Source organism: Pithys albifrons, chromosome 16 (genome assembly GCF_047495875.1).
Source record: "Pithys albifrons albifrons isolate INPA30051 chromosome 16, PitAlb_v1, whole genome shotgun sequence".
NCBI classification, from domain to species: Eukaryota; Metazoa; Chordata; class Aves; order Passeriformes; family Thamnophilidae; genus Pithys; species Pithys albifrons.
The window spans coordinates 12,518,618-12,541,468 of NC_092473.1; the positions used below are offsets into that span (position 1 = coordinate 12,518,618).

Consider the following 22,851-nt stretch of genomic DNA (forward strand, 5'->3'; position numbering starts at 1 on the left):
CACGGAGATGCGCAAGGGCAGGGGCCGTGGGCGGGCAGGACGGGGCAGGGGGCGGTGGGGCGCGTGTAGGGGCCGGCAGGGATGCCGCGGGGGTCGGAGAAGCACGGGCGGTCCGCGGGCAGGGCCAAGCGATGCCCACGCCCCGCGTGGGGCGGCCCCAGGTCTGTCCCTCCCCGGGCGGGGCGGGGGCGCTTTAAAGGCCGTGGCGCGGCGGGGGTCGGCGGTGGCGTCGGTGGCGGCGAGGAGGAGCGGAGGGGCGAGGAGGAGCGGAGAGAAGGATGCTGAAGAGCTGCGGGAGGAAACTGCTCCTGTCCCTCGTGGGCTCCATGTTCACCTGCCTCCTGGTGCTCATGGTGGAGCCGCCGGGGAGGCCGGGGCTGACCCGGGGGGAGGCCGGCGGGGCGCAGCGGGCACTGCAGAGCCTGGGGGCGGCGGCGGCCGTGGCCCCCCCGGCGGCGCAGGGACCTCCCGGGCTCCGCAGCTTCGCCGACTACTTCGGGCGGCTGAGCCGAGCGCGGCGGGAGCTGCCCGCTGCCCCACCGAGCCCCCCGAGGCCGCCGGCCGAGGACATTTCCCCCCGCGATGTCTTCATCGCTGTCAAGACCACCAAGAAGTTTCACAAGGCGCGGCTGGAGCTGCTGCTCGACACCTGGATCTCCCGCAACCGGGACATGGTAAGGGATGAGGAGAAGGATGGAGATGGAGACGCGGACGCTCCGCACCGCTGGCCGGGATGGAGCGGCTCGCGGCCGGGCTGTAGCTCACGCATGTCCGCCGCGGTCCCGGCCCTTCGTCGCGAGGGACCGGGGGTTGCCGTAACACATCAAATGCCACCTCGCCTTCCCATTTCCCTCATATCCTTGAGCCGGGTGGTATTTCGAGGCTGGCTGGGCTGTTCTGGAGCTTGCGGTGTTTTCGGGAGGGTGAAATGCAGCATTGCAGGGTGAGTTTGGAACGGGGAAGTGATGGAAGGAGCCCGACTAGGGCTCCTCACACTCAGCAGCCCCCCAGAATTTTGCTCTGGGGTCCTTCCTGCTGAGCACCTTCCTCTGGAGAGCTGGCCTGAGTTGCTTTCCACTGGTGAAACTGAGACACGGTGTTGGGGTGCAGGACAGCCCATGGGTGCCACAGTCAGGGTCGAGTCCCTGCAATGAGGTTTGGCAGAACCCTACAAAGTGCCTGTAGTTGGGCTGCCCAAAGGACAGTTTAGCAGCCCAGGACTGGGAGACCGCTGGGATGCGCCGAGGCTGTTGGTCTCCTTGCAAGGAACTGGGCAGGACTCGAATGGCTGGGGGTTCTTGTGGGTCTGTGCCGGCTCACTCACACTGGGGCAGTTCCAGCTAGACTAATTCCTGACCTTACTGATGTCCTGCACAGAGTTCTGGCAGTCCCTTACTCTGTTGTTCAAGTACTGAAGCAAAATTGAAAAATGAAAAAAAAAGCCAACAAAAAAAGCTGTTTCCTCAGGAAATGTGCCTTGCCATCTGCTCTTAAAACACTTTTTCTACCCTTAGAGAGCTTCCCAAGAAAGTAATGTCTGGTCCTAACCTTTCCATCCTACTGTCTTCACGTGTTTCCTCCTGGCCTGGAATTGAGTTTCTTGTTTGCAAACTGTTTTCTTTGGAAATCTGGAGTGGCTGAGTGGGGAGGTGATGGGGGGTGAATCAACCTGCCCCTGCCTTCCTCACCCAAATTTGCTGGACTCTGTAGGATCTTGGCTCCAGCAGCTTATCCCAAGAACGATCTCTTTTTTTTTGCCCTGTGAATCTTGTTCCTTCTTTTGGTTTTGGGTGGTTTTTTGGTGTTGCTTTTTTTTTGTTTGTTTGTTTTTTTCTTTCTTTGTTTCGTTCCGTGGGGTTTATTTTTTTCTTTTTTTGGTCAGGTTTCCTGGGCTTGGCAGTGGATCTGCCGTCTCTCCTTGGTCCAGTTATTTAATGGAAGCCTCTTTTATGCTCTGCTGTCACTGTGAGGGGGTAGTGAGTCGTGGAGGGGGGAAACGCTCTTTGAGCACCTACAGATGATCCTGGGAATGGCTGCTCTTTTTTTTTTCTCCTCCTTCTTGTGAGCTACGGCTTTCTTCTAGGTTTTTTTTCTGTTGTTGTGCTCCGTTTGTCCGTTTGGATTCCCAGAGCCCCAAGGCTCGGCTCTCACGCTGTCCCCCTGGGCAAGCTAACAAAGCCCCTTTTCTCCTGGCGCAGAGAAAAGGCTTCGCAGCCTCTTGTGTGGCACTTTCCATGGGAACGAGGGAGCCAGAGCCGGCCGTGTCCAGGTCAGGTTGCCTAGAGATGAGGGCCATGAAGCCAGGGGGGCCGCAGCCCAGCGAGGTGCCCGCCTGACAAGCCAAGCCGCTGAGTGACGGCTCTTGTACAGCACTTGAGGACAAGGAGCTGCCGAGAGAGCAGGAGGCGGCGCAAACTCCTGCGGAGTAAAGTGGGGGCTGAGAGGACACAGGGAGGCAGAAGGGATGCACCCACTGGCTCTGCTCTTCCCACACTGAACTGGCTGCTGTCTATGGGAAGGTGAGGCAGCCTGGGCTTCCCCAAACTTGGTATCAGGTTGGGGTTTACTACCTGCGGAGTGCAGGATTGGCTCCACGGAGCTCTTCTCACTTGCTTCCCTACAGTTCCTGTATTTCTTCCTTGCCTGGCCCCCTGGTTTCTGTCCCAGGAGAGTGGTTTGGTGACAGTGGGGCACTGCCACTGCTCAAAAGTCTCTCTTGCTCTGAGTCAGGCCTGTCTCTGCTCATCCTGCCCCTCTTTCACTCTGGTTTTGCTAATAGCTCAGGCATGTGCACTGCCTCACCAGCATGGGGAAGTTCCTGCCCAAGGGCTGAGAATCCCCCATGTCTGATGCTGTGTCTCTTCTTCCCCTGATCCTCCTCTCATTTCAAATCCCAGCCTCCCTCTGGCTGTTCATTAGCCAAGCAGGAGGGATGCAGACACTGATGAGAAGGGGTTAAATCAGCAGGTAACTCCTGGCTGGACCCTGGAAGATAGGGGGAACAGCTATTGTGTCCTTCCTTGGCTGCTCTTTGTTCTGCCCACAATAGTCTCTGTTTCCTGCCCTCTGTCCTCTAAGACACTGCAAAGGGCACCCGCTTCTCCTTCCTGCCTCCCTATTCCCTTCTAAATCTGCTCCTTGGGTTGCACAGTCAAGGCTGGACAATCTGGTTTTTGGAGGAAAGCTATGAGTTTTCCCCTTCTTGCTTTGGGGAGAATTTCTGGCTGTCTCGGTATCCTTAGGATGCTGGAGTGCAGGCTGGAGAAACTTTGCACTTGAAAGGAAAGAGAAGGGGGAAGAAAATGGCCATTAAGCAGAAACCCTGGACAGGAGCAAGTCCAAACCCACTGTTTTCCTGCTGACTCAGGTGATTTGCAGTGATGGAGTTGTTTTAGACACATCTCTTGTCCCTGGGGTACCCCAAAGGTGGCTGGATGTCCCCTGTCCCTGGGGCACCTCAAGGGCAGCCATGCAACACCCTGAAGGTGGCCAGGCCTCCCGTGTCCCTGGGGAACCCCAGAGGCAGACAGGCAGCTCGGCACATGCTGTGGAGCCCGCAAGGGCTCCAGCCCGGGCCGCCATCCCGCCAGCGTGGGATCCGCTGGCTGCCTCCTGCTCCTCAGCGCGCTAATTGCAGGCTTTGAAAAATTCCTGCTCTCGGGGCAAAGGGAATGGGTTCGCCTTCCAGAGAGCGCGTTACTCTGATGGCGGATACCAGATTTCTCTAGCACCTTGGCCAGGGTCCCCACGCTCCGGGTGGCCATAGTGGAGTGTGCCAGCATGTATGTCCCACTCGAACTCCCACCAGAGAGGCTGAAACCATGGGGCTGCTCATCCCAAACCAGCAACTGGCTCATCCCAGTCCTGGGCTGTGTGCCAGGGCAGTCTGAGTACTGTTGAACTCAGCTCATGTGTGAAGGTCCCCTCAGGGAGCCCGTGTGGGTTTTAGGGGTGTGGTCCCCCTTAATTCCCTGTCCCCAACGATGCTGCTGTCCTTGTCCATAAAAGCCCTGGAGCCGGTGAGCGGCGCGTGGAGCACCAGGCGGGAGGGTGGGGGACCCTTGCCACACAATGAACTCATTGTTTGTGAGGAGGTTATTAAAAAATTATAGCATTTAAAATTACAGTGAAGGATTCTTCCTCTTGCTGAAAGGAGCTGGGGGAGGAAGGGCCTGCAGCCTTGCAAGCCCCTTCCCCGCCTCTACAGGTCCCAGCCCTGGGATCCTGTGCCAGCACAGACCCTCCCTACCAGTCCTGCGGAAAGGCACTGCCACCGAGGGGGATGCTGCCATCATGGGGACACTGCCATGGCACTGCTGCCAACCTTTTGAAGAGGGGTGGGGATTTTCCCTCCTTAACCCATAGGCTGGAGGAAAAAAGAAAACATTTGCTGTGGGGAACACAAAGTTGGGTAGGGACCTGCTCCTGCAGCATCCTCACCTTCTCTGGAGCCCCCTGCCTAGCTGGAGGCTGAGCTCTCCCCTCCAGCACTTCCTTGATGCCTCCTTTCCCCTGCACCCAGGTGAGGTGGCTGTGAAAGATGGTGCAGCCCCCTCTCTGTGCTGTGTAGGTGGGTGCTGGAGTGCTCCATCCTCTTACAGCATGGGGAAGTGAAATTGTGGCATAGGGTCAGGATTTGTGCACTGTGGAGTCACGAGGTGCCTGCCTCGCTGAGGTTCTGCTTTTCTGTGATGTGCTGGTGGGGTGACAGCAGGCACTGGGTGAGTGTGTGTCACCCTGGGAAGCCACTGAGTGTGTGTCACCATGTCACCCAGGAAGTTGCCAAACCAGTCAGCTCAGAGAGGGGCAGGATGACCCCGGGGTTGCCTTGGCTGGTGGGACACCTTATGCAGCACCCAGCCATGAGCAACCCACGAGCTCAATCGGTGGAGGGGAAATGAGTCACTCTGAAAGGAGAAATGAAGGGGAGGGAGAAAAAGAATTTAAAAAAAATAAGAAAAATGAAAGGAACCCTCTCCAAGGGTGAGGAGCAGGTCGGGGGCTGCTGACGGCTGCCTGGCTCCTGGAAGACTGCTGGGGGGGCTGACCCCATTCTGGTCATGGGGACCCTGGGTGCCTCTCAGTCCAGTCCGCAGAGGCTGCTCATTGTGCGGGGCTGTGTGGAGTGGTGGCAGCAATTGTTCGGGAGGGATTTGGCATCCTGTGTTTCTTGAAGCTGCAGTTCTGAGAACAATGAGGTTTCCTGCAGGGGCTGGGGGGGAGTGCAGCGGGCCCTTCCTCTCCTGCACCCTGCAGGAAAAGTTACTGCGGGGGAGTCCAAGAGGTCCTGGCACCTCTCAGTGCCACGGCTGGCACAGGGGCCAAGTGGGAGAGGGGTGGGTGCTGGCTTGGGGTGCTTTCTGCCTGGGAGAGGAGTGGGAGCTGACCATGCTGATGTTGGGTCTGGAGATGGTTGTTTGGTAGGTGACAGCTCAGGGATGTTGTGTGCAGTGTCCCTTTGACTTGCACCACTGTAAACTGGATGCTGCTATCATGTCCAGCATCCCACACTGGAGATGCCAAAGGTGGCTTCATGTTTCTTGGCCTGTCCCCTTCCAGGCTTGGCTGTCACCTCTGCTCCTTGCCCCTGCAGCCTCAGGAGAGGGGCCATGTGGAAAGGGTGCAGCTCCCCATCAAGAAATGCAAACAAATTAATTAAAACCCCCCTTTTTTTTTTTTAAATTTAATGTCATGGTGGGGCTGAGAGGGTTGTGGAAAACCTGTGAGGTTCCAGTAAGTGCCCACATGGGGTGACTTGCAGCTGTGTGCCCCTGTCCTGGTTCCCAAGGTGCCACCTGGTCCATGCACACCAGGAACATTGTAGTAATGTATGTCAGGAGAGGCCAGCGGCAGATGCCTTGGTAGGATGAAACCTTTTGGTGCAGGCGAGTAATAAACAATAGTCCCTGTGGTCTATTTATAGAGGCTGAGCTGGAGGATTAGTTGCGGGGTTATTTTTGGAGCAGCTGAAGGCAGTTGCTGGACGGCGTTTCTGAGCTAATCAAGCAAACATTTTCTGTCTCGCCTGTGCGGAGGCTGCGTGTCCCCTGTCCCTCTCCGGTGAGGCTGAAGCCTGGCGTGGGGTGCCAGGGCATCTATGATGAGCTTGTCTTGGGCATCCTTGCATGGTCTCCTGCTGCCCTGGTTCAGCTCATACCCCAGGCAGCTACCTGAACCATAGCCCCCTACACCCCAAGCACCTGGGGGACATGGGGACCAGCATCAAGGTGCTGGCTGTACCCCACGTTGGTTGGGGGTGACATCGCCCTCCTCTACCCACAGCACTGATCCTGTCCCACCAAAGCAGTGATGTGTCCATGGAGCCACAAGAACCACAGGCATCCTGGGCCCTGCAGCTGATGGGCTGAGATCCTCGTCCCCCAGCTGTGCCCTCCTCATCAGCGATTCCCCATCCCCTTTGTCAAAGCCTTCCTGACCTCTGTCCTTCCCCAAAAGCCAGGCTGCACGGCAGGCTCTGCATTTGTGAGAACTTGCCTTCCCACCTCCTCCATCTTTTTTTTTTTTTTCCTTTTTCTTTTCTCCTTTTCAAGCCCCAAAGGTCACTTGTAGCCCCAACCCCTCCCATTGAGCTTTCTTGCAGCTCTGGGCTCTCCCCACCAGCCGCGGCTGGGGACCTGAGCAAACAGGGCCGGGTTAACCAGTGCAGCTGTATGCTAATGACCGCTGCCCGCTTAACTCTCCTCGCTGAGTAAAGTCAACTCCACTATTGTACCCACCTCCTCAAACAAGCCACAAAACCCCAGCGCGTTCCCGGGGCCGGCTGTGGGGTGGCACCCAATTTCCAGCTCACTTGTAATTCATCATCCCCAGCACTGAGGTTCCACCGTCCCCCCTCTGCTGCCTCCTGCCTTCCCCCCAGCCCTTTTGTCTTTCTTCCTTTGCCCTTTTGTGCACGTCTGGTTTTTAATAGCGCTTGGCAGCTGGTTGTGGTTTCTGTCCTCCAGCTTTGTTTGCTGCCCACTGATTGATGTTGATGCCTTTCCCATCCCCTGCTCTCTCCTCTTGCTTCTCGCTCTTCTCCAAATCCCAGGCCAACAGCAGCCCCCCCGGACCTCCTTCCCGGGCAGCATATGCCAGGAATTAGCTGTGTAAATAGAGGAGTGCAGCCGGGCGGGCAGCTCGGGAGCCCGGGGAGGTGGTCGGGTGCTGCCTGGAACTTTGGGGCCACGCTGGGATGGGCAGTGAGGGACTGTCCGCGCTCGGAGCTGGCAAGAGGCACCCACCGGCACCATCTCAGCCACCCTGAGTGGGACCTGGGGAGCAGAGAGGAGTCACGGGGGTATTGTGCAAGTGGCCAGGGACAGCCACGTGCTGTTGACACAGGTGGGGATGCAGTTGGCAGCCGGCGCCACAGGCAAACACACCTGCCTGTGCGGCTGCTTTGGCATCCCTGTCCACACGCGGCTGGCTAAAGTCTGAAATCCCTGCTCAGATCGAGCCGCGCTCTGCACCTGCTCCCCTCCACGCACCCGCCTCGTGCTGGGGACAGCCTCTGCCGCACCCGAAAGCTGCCTGCCAGCTGCTGCCTGGGGGCAAAGGCAAGAGGATGGGGATGCTCAGCGTGGGGACTGAGAGGGGGCTGGGATTTGCATCCCAGGGCGGCTTGGCACCCTCCTTGGTCTAGAGCTGAGTGTGTTACGGGGATGTGTGACTTCCAGGTGCCACTTGGGGTTTTGGTGAGGGGGAAGAAGTCACTGCCAGCATTCTGGAGGGACTGATCCTAGGTGCTGCTCCAGGGGTGCTTTATGGCACCCAGAGCCACATGCTCTCACCCCCTTGGTCCTCAGAGGTGCCTTGTCTTCTCTTTCAGACCTTCATCTTCACAGACGGGGAGGATGAGGAGCTGAAGAAGCAAGCACGTGAGTCTGGGGCTCTTCTCCCTTTGTGTGTGTGACATGGCCAGGTCCCCTGAAGACCCCCTACCTGTGCAGCATGGCTGGCATGGAGCCTGCCCTGGAAACACCAAAAAAGCCCTCACCACAGGGATCTGGGCTGAGAAGGAGGGAACTCTTTTTACTGATTATGCTTAAAGCACCCTCTGCCTGGAATCCCCACCTGGAGACAGGTTTCCTTCCCAGCCTGTCTCCTTCATGATGCTGCTGGGAAGCACTCTAACAGGGTGAGGTGCCTTTGCACTACTTTGTCCCGGGGATGAGCTGGGATTTATAGGCAATGCAGACAGGGTTTCATGGGAGCATTTCCCTGGCAGCCATTCTTCAGGCTGGAGTCAGCATGGTCTATTCTCCCCATGCAAATGACTCCTTTTCAGGCTGGGAAGAGGTTGCCTTTGAGCCAGGCAACCAAACAGCAGGATTTTTGCTAGCACGTCCTGGAGAAGCTGGGTCACAGACACTCCCTCACCCCCAGGGTGGGGGTTGCATGGCTCTGGGATGGGCAAGGTGATGTAGGGTGGCATCATGCATAGAACATGGGACAGAGCTGAACTATGGGGCATCCACTGCATCTGCATCCCTTGATCATCCTTTCTCAAAAGACATTCCCCAAAAAAATCATCATTTGCACAAAATGGTGTGGCATGGAGGTCTTTGAGCATAAGCATGATCCAAGAATTTCCATCCCCCTGGCGCACATGGGACACATGTGGTGAAGTGTCACTATTTGAGCATGTGGGGAGGTATGGGATGCACCAGTACCAGGCTTTGACCCCTGTTTCTTCATGCAGGCAATGTCATCAATACCAACTGCTCAGCTGCCCACAGCCGCCAGGCCCTGTCCTGTAAGATGGCCGTGGAGTATGACAAGTTCATTGAGTCAGGCAGGAAGTAAGTGGTGCTTGGGACTGCTGGGGGGGATGGAGGGGCTGGCATGGTGCAAGCAGATATTTTTGGGGCTATATTTTGGTGTGGGGTCTGGGGAGCTGTCCCGCGTTCATGTGACACTGCTGTCACTGCAGGTGGTTCTGCCACGTGGACGATGACAACTACGTGAATGTGCGGATGCTCGTGAAGCTGCTCTCCAGCTACCCCCACACGCAGGACATCTACATTGGGAAGCCCAGCCTGGACCGGCCCATCCAGGCTACAGAGAGGATCAGCGAGAACAAGATGGTGAGGGTGGGGAGAGAGGTTGGATCTGATTTAAGTTGGACTGGGTGGAGAAGGAGGTCTCACTGCTGTTGTTTCCCATCTGTTGCAGCACCCTGTGCATTTCTGGTTTGCCACAGGTGGAGCAGGGTTCTGTATCAGCAGGGGGCTGGCACTGAAGATGAGTCCCTGGGCCAGGTAAGAGCTTTGGTGTTGGTCTCCCGTGGGGACTCATCATCCCAAGCAGGGCACAGAGAGGCAACTTTTCTGGGGATGGATGTTGTACCGTGTCCCACTATGTTACTCTTTGCCTTGCTGAAGTTGTCTGCAGGGGGGTTTGGAAACAAGCTGGGAAGGGCTTCAGTTCCCCCAAACCGGCCTTTAATAAGGGCCAGGGAGCCTCTGGCCAAGCCCAGACCCATCAGAGTGCCCACATCCCCCTCAGAGTCCCCACATCCCCATGGATTTGCTCCTCTGCAGCCCCTCTCTGTCTCCCCACAGTGGGGGTCACTTCATGAGCACTGCAGAGAAGATCCGACTGCCTGATGACTGCACCATTGGCTACATCATTGAGTCCGTGCTGGGCGTGAAGCTCATCCGGAGCAACCTGTTCCACTCGCACCTGGAGAACCTCCACCAGGTGCCCAAGTCAGAGATCCACAAACAGGTACCCCAAATTTTCATCTGAAAATTGGGCATCACGGCTAAGATATTGATTGACATGTGACCGAAACATCAGCAGAGGGGAGAAACCCCATCAGCCCATCCCTGTGGGGTGATGCAGAGTGTGGCTGGAGGCTTTGGGATGTGGGGTGTATCTTGCAGGCCCCCATGCCCCTGCTTGATCCTTATGGCCATGTCAGCCACTTGACTCCCCTGTGCTTACTCCCCCCAGGTAACACTAAGCTACGGCATGTTCGAAAACAAGCGCAACTCCATCCACATGAAGGGAGCCTTCTCTGTCGAGGAGGACCCATCCAGGTGAGGTGGGGGGACCCTATCCTCCCCAGGCTGGGGTGCCACAGGGCTGCCACACTCCCGTGCTCAGCATTGCTCCTCTCTTCTGCAGGTTTCGCTCCGTGCACTGCCTGCTGTACCCCGACACGCCGTGGTGCCCCACCAACATGGTTTACTAGGAGGCGCGTGGCCCCTCCAACCTCGTCCCAAATTTCCCCGGTATCCGACGGGCGTGAGGGACCTGTGTGCGGGTGTGTCAGTCTGGCCTCGCCACGAGGTGGATGGACAGACGGACGTTGTTGCTGTGGTATTGCACAGTGTGTGTGTACTGAAGGCTGCTGTGCGGCCCCTTGTCCCCTGCCCTGCCTGCCCAGCTGCCCGTGCCCGCTGCCTGATCCGGCTGGGATGGTGGAGAGGGGCAGGTCCTGAGCACTTAACTATTGGGCATCCCGCAGCTGGTGGGCCCCACGCCATGCGTGGGGAGAGACCACAATGTGGGGCCTTGCCCACCCTGGGCTTGCTTCTCCTTGATTTTTTTTCCTTTCAAATGTTAAGCTTTTTTGGTGTGTTCCTCCCCTCTTTGCATCTACCCTCTACCCCACTCCTGTAACCCCTCACCCACCCCATCCTCTCTCTCAGCCCCAAAATCTCAGCAGCAAAGCTCTGGCTCCCAGTTCGGATGAGGGATCCCTGTGAGTTTTGCCCCCTGGCTTGGCAGGCAGGCAGAGCAGGCAGAGGCGAGCAGGGGAAGCCTCTGGCCATGGCAGTGGCTGCTCCAGGGTGCTGCAAAGCTGCTGGGTGCTTGATGCTCACACTGAAGGGAGATGGGATGTGCCAAGGGTCAGTGTTAGTGTCAGCTCTGTTTCCTGGAGCTCCCCCCGGATGGCTGAACTGTTGCCAGAAGCACCGATCTGTGCACTATTTATAGACTCATGTAAAGACTTTCTATAAATACGGGGGTGGGAGGAGGGATTTTCCGGAGCTGCCAGAGTGGCGTGGGCACCGTGTTTGTACAGGGTCACCCTCCAGTGCTGCCTCCCTGCCTGCTCACAGGCAGCCCTGCACCTCTGCAAAGGAGCCCCTCAAGGTCAGGTCGGGGCTGTGTGGGTGTCCCCTGCCCCACTGTGGGGCCAGAGAATCCTCCAGCCCTCACCTTGCTGTGGGTACTGCTGGGGTGGCCAAAGCACCCAGAAGACACCTGTTCAGCCAAGCTCCTGCCATGAGCAGGCAGCGTTTCCCTGCCTGGCCATTGTGCTTTCCCTGATGGAGAGGAATTATCCAGGGAGGGAGAGGGACCCTGCATCCTCTGAGAGATGCCTTGCCTGCCCCCACCAGCCCTCTGCCCCTGGGCTGAGCCAGAGCTCAATATTTCCAACCTGAAGCTGAGTGAAAATAGCCCATAATGGGTATGTTGTAAATATGTTATTGTGCCAGTAATTTTTTACTGTGCTTTTTTGTTTTTTTAAGAAAAAAACCACATTGAGACATATGTAGATTTTAAAATGCTTTTTATACATTTTCTGTGGATCGGAAAAAGAAAAATCCCCAACCTTTGATAATCTGTTTAAGAAAGAAAAAAACATTTGCGATGTCTTGTAACTCTCACTTACCTTAATTTATATGTTCCAGTATCTGGAATGTCACTCTGTGCTTTTTGTAACTAGGATGTGTTTAAAGCAATAGCTGTGGGAAGGGGAACCAGCATGGACAGTGTGTTCTCAGGGACCTGAACCTGATTGCTGCCACAGGGTTCCCGTGGGAGCGGTCACCAATAAAGCGGCTTTTTTGCTGACCACAGTCACCTGGTCCTGGGCTCTGGCGTCTCTTTATGGATGAGCTGCTCTGAACACCCCTTGATCCCCCGCTGACGTTGTCACCTCCGACCAAGCTCTCAGCGATGCACCAAGGAGGGGTTGCGCCTCCATCCCTCTTTTCCCACGGGTACAGAGACCCACTGGCCATTTGCATCCCAGGGTGTGAGGGTCCTCTCCTCATTCCCCTTCCCAAAAGGCATGGACAGGGCTTGTCACCTCAGGACTGGTTTTTCCCAGGCTCAGGGGTGGGAGCGGAGGCGGCAGGGATGAGGTGAGAGCCGGTTGTTAGCAGGGTGTTGTTAACAGCCGGCAGGCAGGCGTGTGCGTGGGAAGGTTGGGGGCTTCAGGGGAGAAAAGAGCCACTTCCCTCCCAGCCCTCCCTTCACCCTCTCTGGCAGAGTTTCAGCCAACACTGAGTATCCACCTGTCAGTAACAAGCCCCAACTTTCTTGGGCTGTGGCAAGATCATAACATCTGCCCCCTCCCAAACCAGTCCTGTTTATGCCACTGGTACCAGCTTCCACCTGTGCCACCCCCTCCTCCACACCTTCCCCACCTTCCTACATACCCAGCACTTTTTTTTTCCCTTTTCAAGGCACACTTACTTCACAGTTTCACTTGAATCTCTGGGTTATCAGGGGTTGGTTCTGCTAAAAATACAGCCTGGCAGGAAGTCGGCATGTGCTGAAGCAGCCACCCCTTCTCCCAACACCCTCTCACCCTTCAGACAGCCATAAAAACCAAAATTCCCCCAAGCTCTGCAGCCCTTGGGCTGCTGTGGGCAAGGTAGAGCTCTGGCTGCTGCCCCAGAGAATCAAGCATTGCCCTGACCTGGCTACTCCAAAAAGCTCCCTGGAGAAAGGGAAGGGTGAAGAGCAATGCTGCCTTCCCCCAGCTGACTGGCACCAGGAATGGTGTGGTGGGTGCAGGATTTGCTGCCCCTTGGGCCTCCCCTGGTGCAGAGTCAGCAAAGAGCCCTGTGTCAGGCGCAGGAAGCCGTGACACTGTGGCACCGTCCGCTCGCCCGCGTGTTTTCCTATTGCTCATGGGCTGTGGTTTCAGTAGCGCGGGCGCTTCCCGGCAGCCCCGTCACCCGCCCTGAACCTGACCCTCTCTCGGTTCCCTGGGGTGGGATGGGGAGCTGTATCCAGGGCAGGGCATCCCCTTGCCCCATGTAGGGGAGCTGTTCACTGCAGAACAGCCTAAATCTGGTGTTAAGTGCCCACCAAGGCGCTGGGGAGCCAGGGGATGTGATACTGGGCTGGGATGCTGCTCCAAGGAACAGGAGCCCCTGACAGGAGTAAAGGCTAGGGTGGTGCAACACCTGGAAGGGACATAAAAAGCAAAATAAATTAAAATAAAACACAATACAAAATAAAAGCAAAATAAAAATAATAAAAAATAATAAAATAATAAAAATACCCTATTGAGCCTTCAAGACCGGGGCCAGGCAGCTCACCAGCTCTCCAGTTTGTCTCCCACCAGGCTCCCAGCCTCTCCCTCCTCCCTTCCCTACTCGTGGGCCGAAAAGTAAATAAATACACGCAATAATAAACAAAAGGAAAACAAAAGCAAAGCCTGCTGCTCTCACATACTTGGCAGGCTCCTTGGGCCAGCCTGCTTTCATCTGCACCCTGGCGCTGCTGTGGGACGTCCTGTTTACTCTCCCGCTCTCGCGGCAGCTGATAAGGCTGCTGTACCTTTTGGACAGTCTGGTGTGTGGTGGTGGGGTGGGGACAAGCCTGGGGATGCTGCTACTATGTAGGGAGCACTGCTGCTGACATCACCGTGCCCAGGGGATGTTCCAACATCATGCCCAGCCAAAGGCTTTCCTCATCTCTGGGTGGTTGCAACATCGAGGGCAGAGAGTAACACTCTGGTTTAGTCCTTTTTGTTGCTTCCCATCTCCCTTTTTTTGGTTTAATTTGCATTTGGGTCATTTGCAGTCCTGGACTTCATGTGAATCACTGTGTTCCCATCTGGCTGTGGGGACTCTCAGTGGGGAGCGTGTGTGTGGTGGTGGGATGAACACCCATCCTGGTGGTGAGAAATACTTGAGACTTGGGGTGGGAGGGCAGTATTGGGAGACAACAAAACTTGTGTGAATCGGCTCCAAGAGCCACTTCCAGCTGCTTTGGCCCAGCAAACTGGAATATTTGTGGGAAACGAAGATAAAAGCACTCGAATCGCAGGGCCTGAGCAAAGCATGCAGCGCTCCAGCTTTGGGAGTTGCCTGTCCCAGGGCTGGATGGGAGAGTTCTGGGACCCCATGATCTACATCCCACCACTTCTGTGCAGCTGGATGTGACTAAATCCACCAGCAGCATTGTCTTGGAGTGAGGGGCTGTAAAGCCCTGCAGCAGAGAGTGATGGCTGCAGGATGGCTGAGATGCAGTGCTGGGGTGTGCAGGGCAGCCCCACAAAAGCAGCTCCCAGTCATCACCCACATCCCCTTTATTTTTTTTCCAGCTTTCTACTGTTTCTCACTCCCACATAACACACAGGTGGTTAAAATAAATAGCCCCCAAGCCTTGCAAAGTTTATTTTTCTCTTCCTGACTTTTAAGACCAGTCTTGAATCTATCAAAACCAATTCCCCCAGCCTCAGAGCTCCCAGCAGCCCCTGCTTCTGGTATGCTTCAGCTGCCCAGTGGGGCCAGTTCTGCTCCTGTAGCCATTTGGCAAGCCAAAAGTGGAGGAGGAGATAAATTGAGCATCTTAAAAGCAGCTGGAAACACTTCCCACGGCACTGCCAGATGAGATCCACAAAGCTGTGGCTTTACCACACAGCCCCACTCCCAACCTCTCCTTCCTCCTCTTTGGTGGGTGTGTCCCCCCTCCACTGCCCCCCAAACCAGGGTGGTTTCACCAGGGAAACAGTGTCAGGTTTGTGCCTGTCCATGCTGAAGACAGAGACCTGAAAGCAGGAGTGACACTGCACAACAAGTAGTGTCACCATGATTGTCTGCACTGGGTGATGCTCCAGCCATGTCCACATTGTCATGGTGACCCCCCTTTATTTAGGGGGGACTTGAGTTTGAAATCCCTTGGGAGCAGGGGACCATGCTGACTCCCTATTGAGCAATCCATCCATAGGTCCCAGAGTTGATGTGTTTGGAACAGACCATGAGTGGCTGGGTGATTTATGGGGTGCAAGCACCAGGTTCCGTGATGTTTGGCTGGTGGGAAAAGGAAGTGGGTGGGAGAAGCACCAGCATCTGCAACACCTCGCAGTGAAAATGGAGCTGTGCTTCCTTCCCACTTCCCTCCAAGGACTGGGAGGGATTAAAAAACCCCTGAGCTAGGATTTTTGCTGAGGTCATAGTGAGAGACATCGCCTGCTCCTGGCAAAGCCTTCCTTGCCTGCAGAGTCAGGAAAGCAATCCTGTGGTCCCTCTGGCAGCAATGGAGACATCAGCTGCAGAAGGAAAAGTCCCCCTGGTCCTGTCACCATCCATCCCCTCTCTACCACACAACAAGACAGCACAGCTGTGTGACCAGCTGCTTCATCATTGTGGCCACAGCCAGGCCACTCTCTGGCCCTGCCTGACCACCTCAGCAGGTGAGGGCAAATGAGCCAGGAGGTTTCATAGTGCTGGGACACACCAAGCTGGTCCATGCTGGGCCGCAGACACGGGGTGAGGAGCATCCTTGTGACTGCCTCAGCTACAAATCCTCCCGACTTCCAAGCACAGAACTCCAGCATCCCCACGTGGTCAGAACGATGCGAGTCTTCCCGTTCAGGGCTTTTTTTCCAGCTGACAGGCCAGCACTCAACTCTGTCCTGGCCTCCCTCGCAGTGCAAGGAGGGGTTGCCACCTCCTGAAAGCACCACAGAGACAAGTGGGGAATGGGGTCACTCCTCGGGGACAAGGATGCTTCACAAGGGGTTAGAGAAGATAAGCTGCGATTTCAGATGCCTGTTGCATTCCTGGACACATGAGGAGTCTCCGCTGGACCATCCCGAAGGAGAACCACAAATCCAGCTCTCAGGTGGAAGGAGTTAGGCAGATCCCAGCTTCAGCAGCAGCAGCAGATGCCACCTGCACAGTAGCAGCTTGGGTCATTTGCCACCCGGAAAGGTGGGGGCATGCAGTCAGTAACTGTGTCCCAGCAGCCACCAGCTCTGTCTGATGGTTTTCCAGCCACCAACCCACTGACAGCTCCCAGCTCACGTTAGCACAGCTCAGCACACCACAGAGCAAATATGCTTAAAAGCATCTCCCTGGGGCATCTCTCCCTGCCTTATCTTGGAGGACAGATCTAAGGGACCACTACTGAAGGTAGATCTGAAGGCGAGGTTTATTCAAACACATACTTCACCCTTCCCTCTGTTTTCTCCAAGCTCTGAATGGCTCAGGAGAGAGCCCTGCCCTGCTCCCTCTGGCACAGAGAGTGGTGCAGAGGGTGAGCTGCTGGGGATGGCTGACTGGAAAGCTCTAGGAGAGGTCACTGGGCAGGTGGCCTTTGCATGTTCCCATCCCTCATGGAGTCCATAAAACTAGTAAAATATTTACATGATCACTCTGACAGAGGCTTTGTTTTCCTTCACACCATCAGATTCCCTTGACTGCTCCAAGGCCTTTTAGACATTTAGAGAGTAGGTTTAATCATCTCTGATGAGGAATGAAGATAGAAAACATTGGTTTCTCCTTTAGATTGGGGGGGAAGGAGGGGTAGGGGGGGAGGAGAAAGACAAATCTATCAATTATTTATTAGTTAAGGGAGGAAAACTGGTGTCTGTTGAAATTCACAGCCATGAGGGGGAAAGTCACAACAAGGAGTCCTCTATAGTTCTGCACTGGACTGACAGACAGGACTCAAGTGCATGGGTGTGGGTTTCAGCCATACTCACACCTTTTAAAAAAGTAGATGGCATTTACAAAGACAGAGTTAAATTATTGCTCATGCCCACACCTACGAAGGGCCAGGCTGAGGTCAGGGCAAGACTAGCACAGAATGGAGGCAGGAGCCCAGTCGCTCCATTTGACTGGCAGGGTCAGGCAGAAAACAGATGAAGAAAATTACAGGGAGGTAAAGGTTTCAGTTCACTACTTGACAGCAATGCCTCAGTGGGCCTGTGATCAGAGCAGAGTACAAAGGAAGAACTAAAAAGAAACCCACAAGAGCCTGGGGCAGCACTGAGAAAGATGAGCCCGCGTTGAGCTGCACCACCCCCATGGCTCCCCCGGGATGCTCCCAAAGGCATGTACATACACTTCATTGTCTCCTGAAGAGGGGCACCTTCTCCATGGTGAGCTGCATCCTCCCAGATCATTTTTCCACCCTTCTTGTAGTTTACTTGGTGAAAATGGACCACTGGTGTTTGCTGCTGCCTGTAGCCCTAGAGGGCCCTGATACCAGCCTGACTCCATGCCCACTCCAGGAGAAAATACAAATCAATAACTAGGAACAGTGGTTTTAAATCGTTTATTTTTAAAACATGAAACCCAAGCTGAATAGAAACCACAGAAATTACATTTAGGTTTTTTTGTTTAGTATTTGCAAACCAAAAAGTTACAGTAAAAAATAGCTACGTTACAATCAATAGAACTACAGAATTAAAAGTAAAGATACAAAAATGGGCTCAATCCTCTTTAATCCTCACAATTTAAAAACATTTTGGGAAGTGCAGGAACACTTGAAAGAAACTAGCAGGTCCAAAGTTTAAAAAAAATTATATATATTTATATATTATATATGTATATAAAGTGGTATGATATACAACCATTATGGTTAAGAAAAAAAACCAAACAAACCAAAAAACAGAGAAGTTACAAAAAGGCCAGGTACATGTTTGCCATTAGGTTTCTGTGCACAGTGTCCAAGAAAATAAACTTCCCTCTGAATGATGTGAATATAACTCATGGAGCCTCCCATTACCAAGGGACCTGAGGCACACGATGTGACGGCTGGGCAGCTGGACCACAAGGAAAGGAATGAAGCTTTGCTGGGACTTCAGCAGCCTCCTGGGCAGAGGCCACTGGAGAAGTCTTGGTATGACATTAGAGGAGGAACTGGAAGGAAGGAGTTGGGAATTGCATAGTGAGGAGCAATGTGGTATCAAATATGCAGAGCACCTAAGAGCTTCATGCTACAGTTATCTTCATTAGGAAAGGAGTATTTTGAACTTTCTGGTTGTACATCAATTTATGTTCCACTTTGTTCATGCAGCCACAGGGGCTGGGTGAGCACCCGGGAGTTCCAGGCCACGAGTAACCCATCCCTTCCCTCTTAGCTGGGCAACACACGCTCACCATCACAGCTTGGCAGGAGATCTCACACCCTCCTGAAAGCACAAATCACCTGTTAGCCATCTAGGAACTGCTACCAAAGCATCCCACGCTTCTGCTGGGCCTCCTGGAATGACTAGGGAAGCCATCCATAGCATGCACACAAATCATTTCTGAAAAAGGGGAGTAGGCTGTGATGAAAGGAGGTACAGATTAAGTCTTGTCAGGTCTCTTTCTCAAGGCATTAGAGTTACTACTTGGTATCTCCCTGGAGGGCTTTTCCACTCCCACCCAGAGATATTCACTGAGTAACACTAACAGACTTGTTGAGCTGGGGGAGACCCTGGCTTCTGCTTGGTCCCCAGGTAGGGGGACTTCAAAGACAGCTTCTCTACCAACCTAAAGGAAAACCCACCCACCTCATCTCCTTCTGAATTAGGTAGGGTGGTGAGGATCAACAAGCCAAGACATTTCCCTATTCTTCAAAGGGCTCAGCATGGTATTTCAGTTGCTGCTGGAAGGAAGAGAAGGTGAGACCAGAAGCAAAGCCTGGGTTTATTCACGCAGGTACCTGAACCTTGCTCTGACGGGCACCCCCCCTGCTCCTGCCTGCTACCACCCTGCAGCACCAAAAGCTCTCGAGAGCAGTGGCTGAGCAGCTCCCTGAGAAATGATTTAGCTCTCAGAAAGGCCAAACTTTTCATGTAGTTTCAGGGAACTGCTATGGAAATCCTAACTTAGGATCACTTAAACCCCCATGCACTGTGTCCCCCTCAAAGCACGCAAATGAACATCCCTTGCATCTTGGCTGAGATGACTGCACACGGAAAATCAACACCTATCAAATGGAGAAAACTTAAAAGGACAGGAGGGGAAGGGAGCACTCCATCCTTCACATTTGGATACATGGATGCACGCTAAAAATCTTAGCTTGAACCCTTTTATCAGCACACAAAATGAACTCAATTTAATAATACATACAGGTACAAACACTACAGTTATAATTCCCAAGACAGCACAAGAAATTCACAGCCAAGTCTTGATTTGATTTCCTTTACAATTACAATGCAGTCTTGAACACTGGACACAAGAGTCCAACATGCTATTTACATTTCACATTGTGGAGATGTTTGTGTGCTTGGAAGAGTTCTCAGTTCCAAAAGAAAGTGTCATTCACACATGATGATGCAGTGGAAATAAACCAAGCCAACCAGACAAGCCAATGACCACATTTGTGCTTCTGAAAAAGTAATATGAAGTGTCTTCAGCGATGCAGTCACCCTCAACCGGACAAGCTGCCTTCTGTTCTGCAGTCACAGAGGTGTCCAGAGGCCAATCTCAACTCCCCTGACTTCTGGACCCTTTTGCTAGCAACCAGTCACATGAGAAATGTCCCGTAAGGTCAGCTGGGACACACCAAGTGATATGGCCTTGGCATTTTGTCACATTGAAAACAGAGACACGATGGAAGAGAGAGAAGTCTCTACAGCTTTACCTCCTGCAGCTTGAAGAGTCTGGACTCCCTCAACCATGAATGCCATCCAGAACAGATGAGTCTTTGCCAGATAGCACCTGCTGTTCACCCGAGAGGGAGGCACAGAGTCTGGGAGATCTTGGCTTTTCAAAGTCCACTCCTCAGACAAAATGTGACCATATGGATGAGACTGATTATGTCGCAGCCATAAGAATAGGCAAAGGCCATCTGTTCTTCAGCAGATCCACTCAGACCAGCCTGCAGAAATGCCATGCTGTTGCTCAAGGTTCCAGTAAAATAAAAAATTAAAAAAAAAAGAAAGTAGTAGTAATAATAAACCAAAAGAAACCCATTTGTCTGTGTTTCCTATCCAGCACTCTGCACAGCATGCAGCAGGGCAGCAGAGTTCCAGGATGCTTTACGAAAGTGCAATATCCATGTCAAGTAAAGGAAGTGCTGGCTGGACACAGGTACACAGCTCACACTGCAGTCCCGTTGTGCTGGCCTCCAGAGAGCAAAACGTTATCTCTGTAACATTCTTTCCAGTTATATGTCGAAGTCACAGAGCACTTATCTCCACAGCTGTGCCTTGCTGCAAGCCCCAAACACTGTCAGAAGTTGTTCTGGGTGTTGTAAGTGGCTGTGCCAAACCTTGGAAGGAAGCAGGTTGAGGTGGCTGCTCCATTAGATGCTGCAAACAAAAAGGCATCGGCTCTCCCCTGTTATTGCCTGGCACAGACAATGCCACTGTGACAATTTAGACACAACCCAAAGTGCAGTCACAGATGTTCAGGGTGCATTCTGTATACGGAGACGTCAGTACACAGAAGCACCTCTTTTCACAGGGTTCCCCACACACTTCAAAATACTTGCCTTCAATGAGTAGGACCAGGCCACAGATTTCAGGGCAGCTCCCCTAAAATTGATAGTGTGAGTAGCACATCCTTGCAAGGAGGCTGATGGCAGAACAACTCAGTCTTAATAAGGATTATATGGCTCTTGCTTCTTTCTTCAAAGTGAGGGCAAGGTTGGGTTCCCCCCACATAGCAGCTGGGTGCTTGGGGCTGCAAGCTCATCAAGCCACACGTGCACATCCATGTCTCTTGGTAGGCTCTAAGACAGGGTGGAAAACCTGGTGCTCATGAGCCAGTGTCCCTCCATACCATCTGTGACTACATTTCCCTGCCCTTGTTATTTGATAAAACAGAGGTATGTTTCAGTGTGAAGCCCATCCTGAAGGGGCATACTCAGTCCTGAGCAAGAAAATCCTGCCTCCAGAGATTTATGGTGAAGTGTGAAGTTTTCTCCAAAACCTTGTCTTCCTGTCTCATGCTGGTGCCTCCTCTCTGTCTCCCTCACTCCTTTGTGTGGTAACAGCTGGCCTACAGCTTTTGCAGTTAATTAGTGGTTTCTATCTTAAGAAGAGTCTCAAAGCTTGCTCTGCCACAGAGCTGGTACCATTTCACAGCAGATACCATCAGACCAGTTAGCTGCCTGCTAGGAGCAATTCCTACCTCACTGCAAGAAGGCAACTGACTTGAGTAAAGGCAGATTGGTAGTTTCTGTGCCCCGAACAGCAATCATGGGTCTGAACATCACTGAGGTGAAAACTGCCTCTGCCAATGGCTCAACTCCAGTTTGAGAGATGTTTCCCACTTTATTTCATCTGCCAGTTATTTAATATAATGCCCAGCAGCTATGCTAAGATGCCCCTACTAAGAGGTAAAAAGCCCTAGTGAAAGGGCAGTACTCAACAGTACCTCCCAAGAGGCAGTCTCCTCTTCCAGTAGGAAGCTGTCAGTGCCCTTTGGAGCACTGCTCTTCAGTGGGAAGTACAGCACCAATGAAGGATGTTGCCCTCTGCAGGCATCCAGCTGCCCCTTTGCAAGCCTTGTTCTGCCTCATGTCTAGAAAATGCCTTACGTGTGCATTAGTATGGTCAGATAGTGGTTAGCAATGTGCCTTGAAAAAACTAAACAAAATAAAACAGAATACAATATAAACCTGTTCTGACAATCATAATGTTCTCCAGACATCAACTGGGTTTCTGATCTAGAACACAAAATACACTGATGATCTTGTGAGTTTGTTAGGACTGAGGCTCCAAAAACCTCCCTCAATGCCAGTTCAGCAACCCTATGCTGTAAATTACAATTTATAAAAAAGGAAAAAAGAAAGTCCAGCAGAGTTCACAGGTCACTCCTTTGGGGAGAGCTTGCATTTGCTGTAAATCCATTGGTGCTTCCAGTTTCTCTTGCTTTTCCAAGATGACTGTCCCATAAGATTTAGCATCAGAGTCAAAACTCTTTAGTGCAAAAATGCCCCCATAAAGTCTTGTGAGTCTCTCCCTGGAAAAATTTGGCACCAAGTGGCTGGCTCCTGTTTGATCTGTGTGTCAGCCTCATAAAGGCAGCACCCAGAATGCCATCTGCAAGTACCTGGGCTTCCCTGGTGGAGCAGAGAGGTCAGGGCCAGAGCAGTGGACAGGGTAGCTAACTGGTGTTGGGCCCCCTGCTCCTCCTCAAGAATTCACATGATAAGTAAGAGTGGGGAAAAAGAAGGCATTTTCTTAATGGACTTAAAAAATAAAGTTAACCAGGGTAGTGAAATGGTTTGCTTGGGAAGAGCAAATTCCAGTGGATATGCAGTGACTCCATGAGGCAGGAGTTTCCCCCCTCCCTCCTCCAGGGCAGTGGACCAGAGCCGTGCTGTGCTTGGACTCAGCATTCCCTCAGCACTCCCTCGCTGTACATTGATCACAGGCACCTCTGCTTCTTCAGGGTTTCACAGACAGCTGATTCCACTGCAGAAGTGAAGAAGATCTACCACCATCTTTCACCAAGTCCCTCTGAAAACAGAAGGGAGGAAAAAAGGGGCAGAAGATATTCACCGACTATCTGAGAGGCTGCTCTAGTCATCTGGCCCATGGGCTGGTACACCCAGTTTCCTGCCAGCTGCTCTCAGTTGCTTGCCTGCACATATTTGCTCTCTTGCACATCAGGTACAACAAGGTGAAGGCTTAATTTCAAAGGGAGCTTCCACTCCAGTGGGCAGGTACCAGGTTGAAGGGCTGGTCTGGACTGGAGAAACAGAAGGAGCTGCACTGGATTTTGGGCAGAACAGCAGGATTGTTCTACGAGGACAGCACAGGGGCACAGCAGTTGGCACATTGTTTAGTCTGACTGCACATGTGGGTTTTTTTTTTTGCTTTTGCTTTTTCATTTTAATGCACACTGCCAGCATCTGGACGAGGTTGGTTGGTGGCGAGGTATTTGGCTCTCATGCTGGAGGTGTACTGGAGGAAGACAA

The 22,851-nt window shown here is 53.3% G+C and overlaps 2 protein-coding genes across 2 annotated transcripts in view; one reads left to right on the forward strand and one right to left on the reverse strand.

Moving 5' to 3' along the window:
- Window positions 1–233: 233 nt before the first annotated feature.
- Window positions 234–11,814, forward strand: LFNG (LFNG O-fucosylpeptide 3-beta-N-acetylglucosaminyltransferase). Its single transcript, XM_071571186.1, has 8 exons — window positions 234–674; window positions 7,832–7,880; window positions 8,705–8,804; window positions 8,936–9,089; window positions 9,178–9,263; window positions 9,567–9,732; window positions 9,961–10,046; window positions 10,135–11,814. Exons 1-8 carry the CDS (start codon window positions 279–281, stop codon window positions 10,199–10,201), a joined length of 1,104 nt encoding a protein of 367 aa, XP_071427287.1. The 5' UTR covers window positions 234–278; the 3' UTR covers window positions 10,202–11,814.
- Window positions 11,815–17,251: 5,437 nt separating this feature from the next.
- TTYH3 (tweety family member 3) overlaps window positions 17,252–22,851 on the reverse strand; it is a 74,804-nt gene continuing 69,204 nt past the window's right edge. The window contains exon 14 of the mRNA XM_071570780.1: window positions 17,252–22,837. Within this exon, the coding sequence (XP_071426881.1) occupies window positions 22,766–22,837 (72 nt within the window). The 3' untranslated portion in view covers window positions 17,252–22,765. The remainder of the gene's footprint in view (window positions 22,838–22,851) is intronic.

Coding starts and splice junctions, on each gene's coding strand:
- LFNG (XM_071571186.1), top strand. CDS start 279: ATGCTGAAGAGCTGCGGGAGGAAACTGCTCCTGTCCCTCGTGGGCTCC. Junction 675..7,831: donor TCTCCCGCAACCGGGACATG/GTAAGGGATGAG, acceptor CTTCTCTTTCAG/ACCTTCATCTTCACAGACGG. Junction 10,047..10,134: donor GTCGAGGAGGACCCATCCAG/GTGAGGTGGGGG, acceptor TCTCTTCTGCAG/GTTTCGCTCCGTGCACTGCC.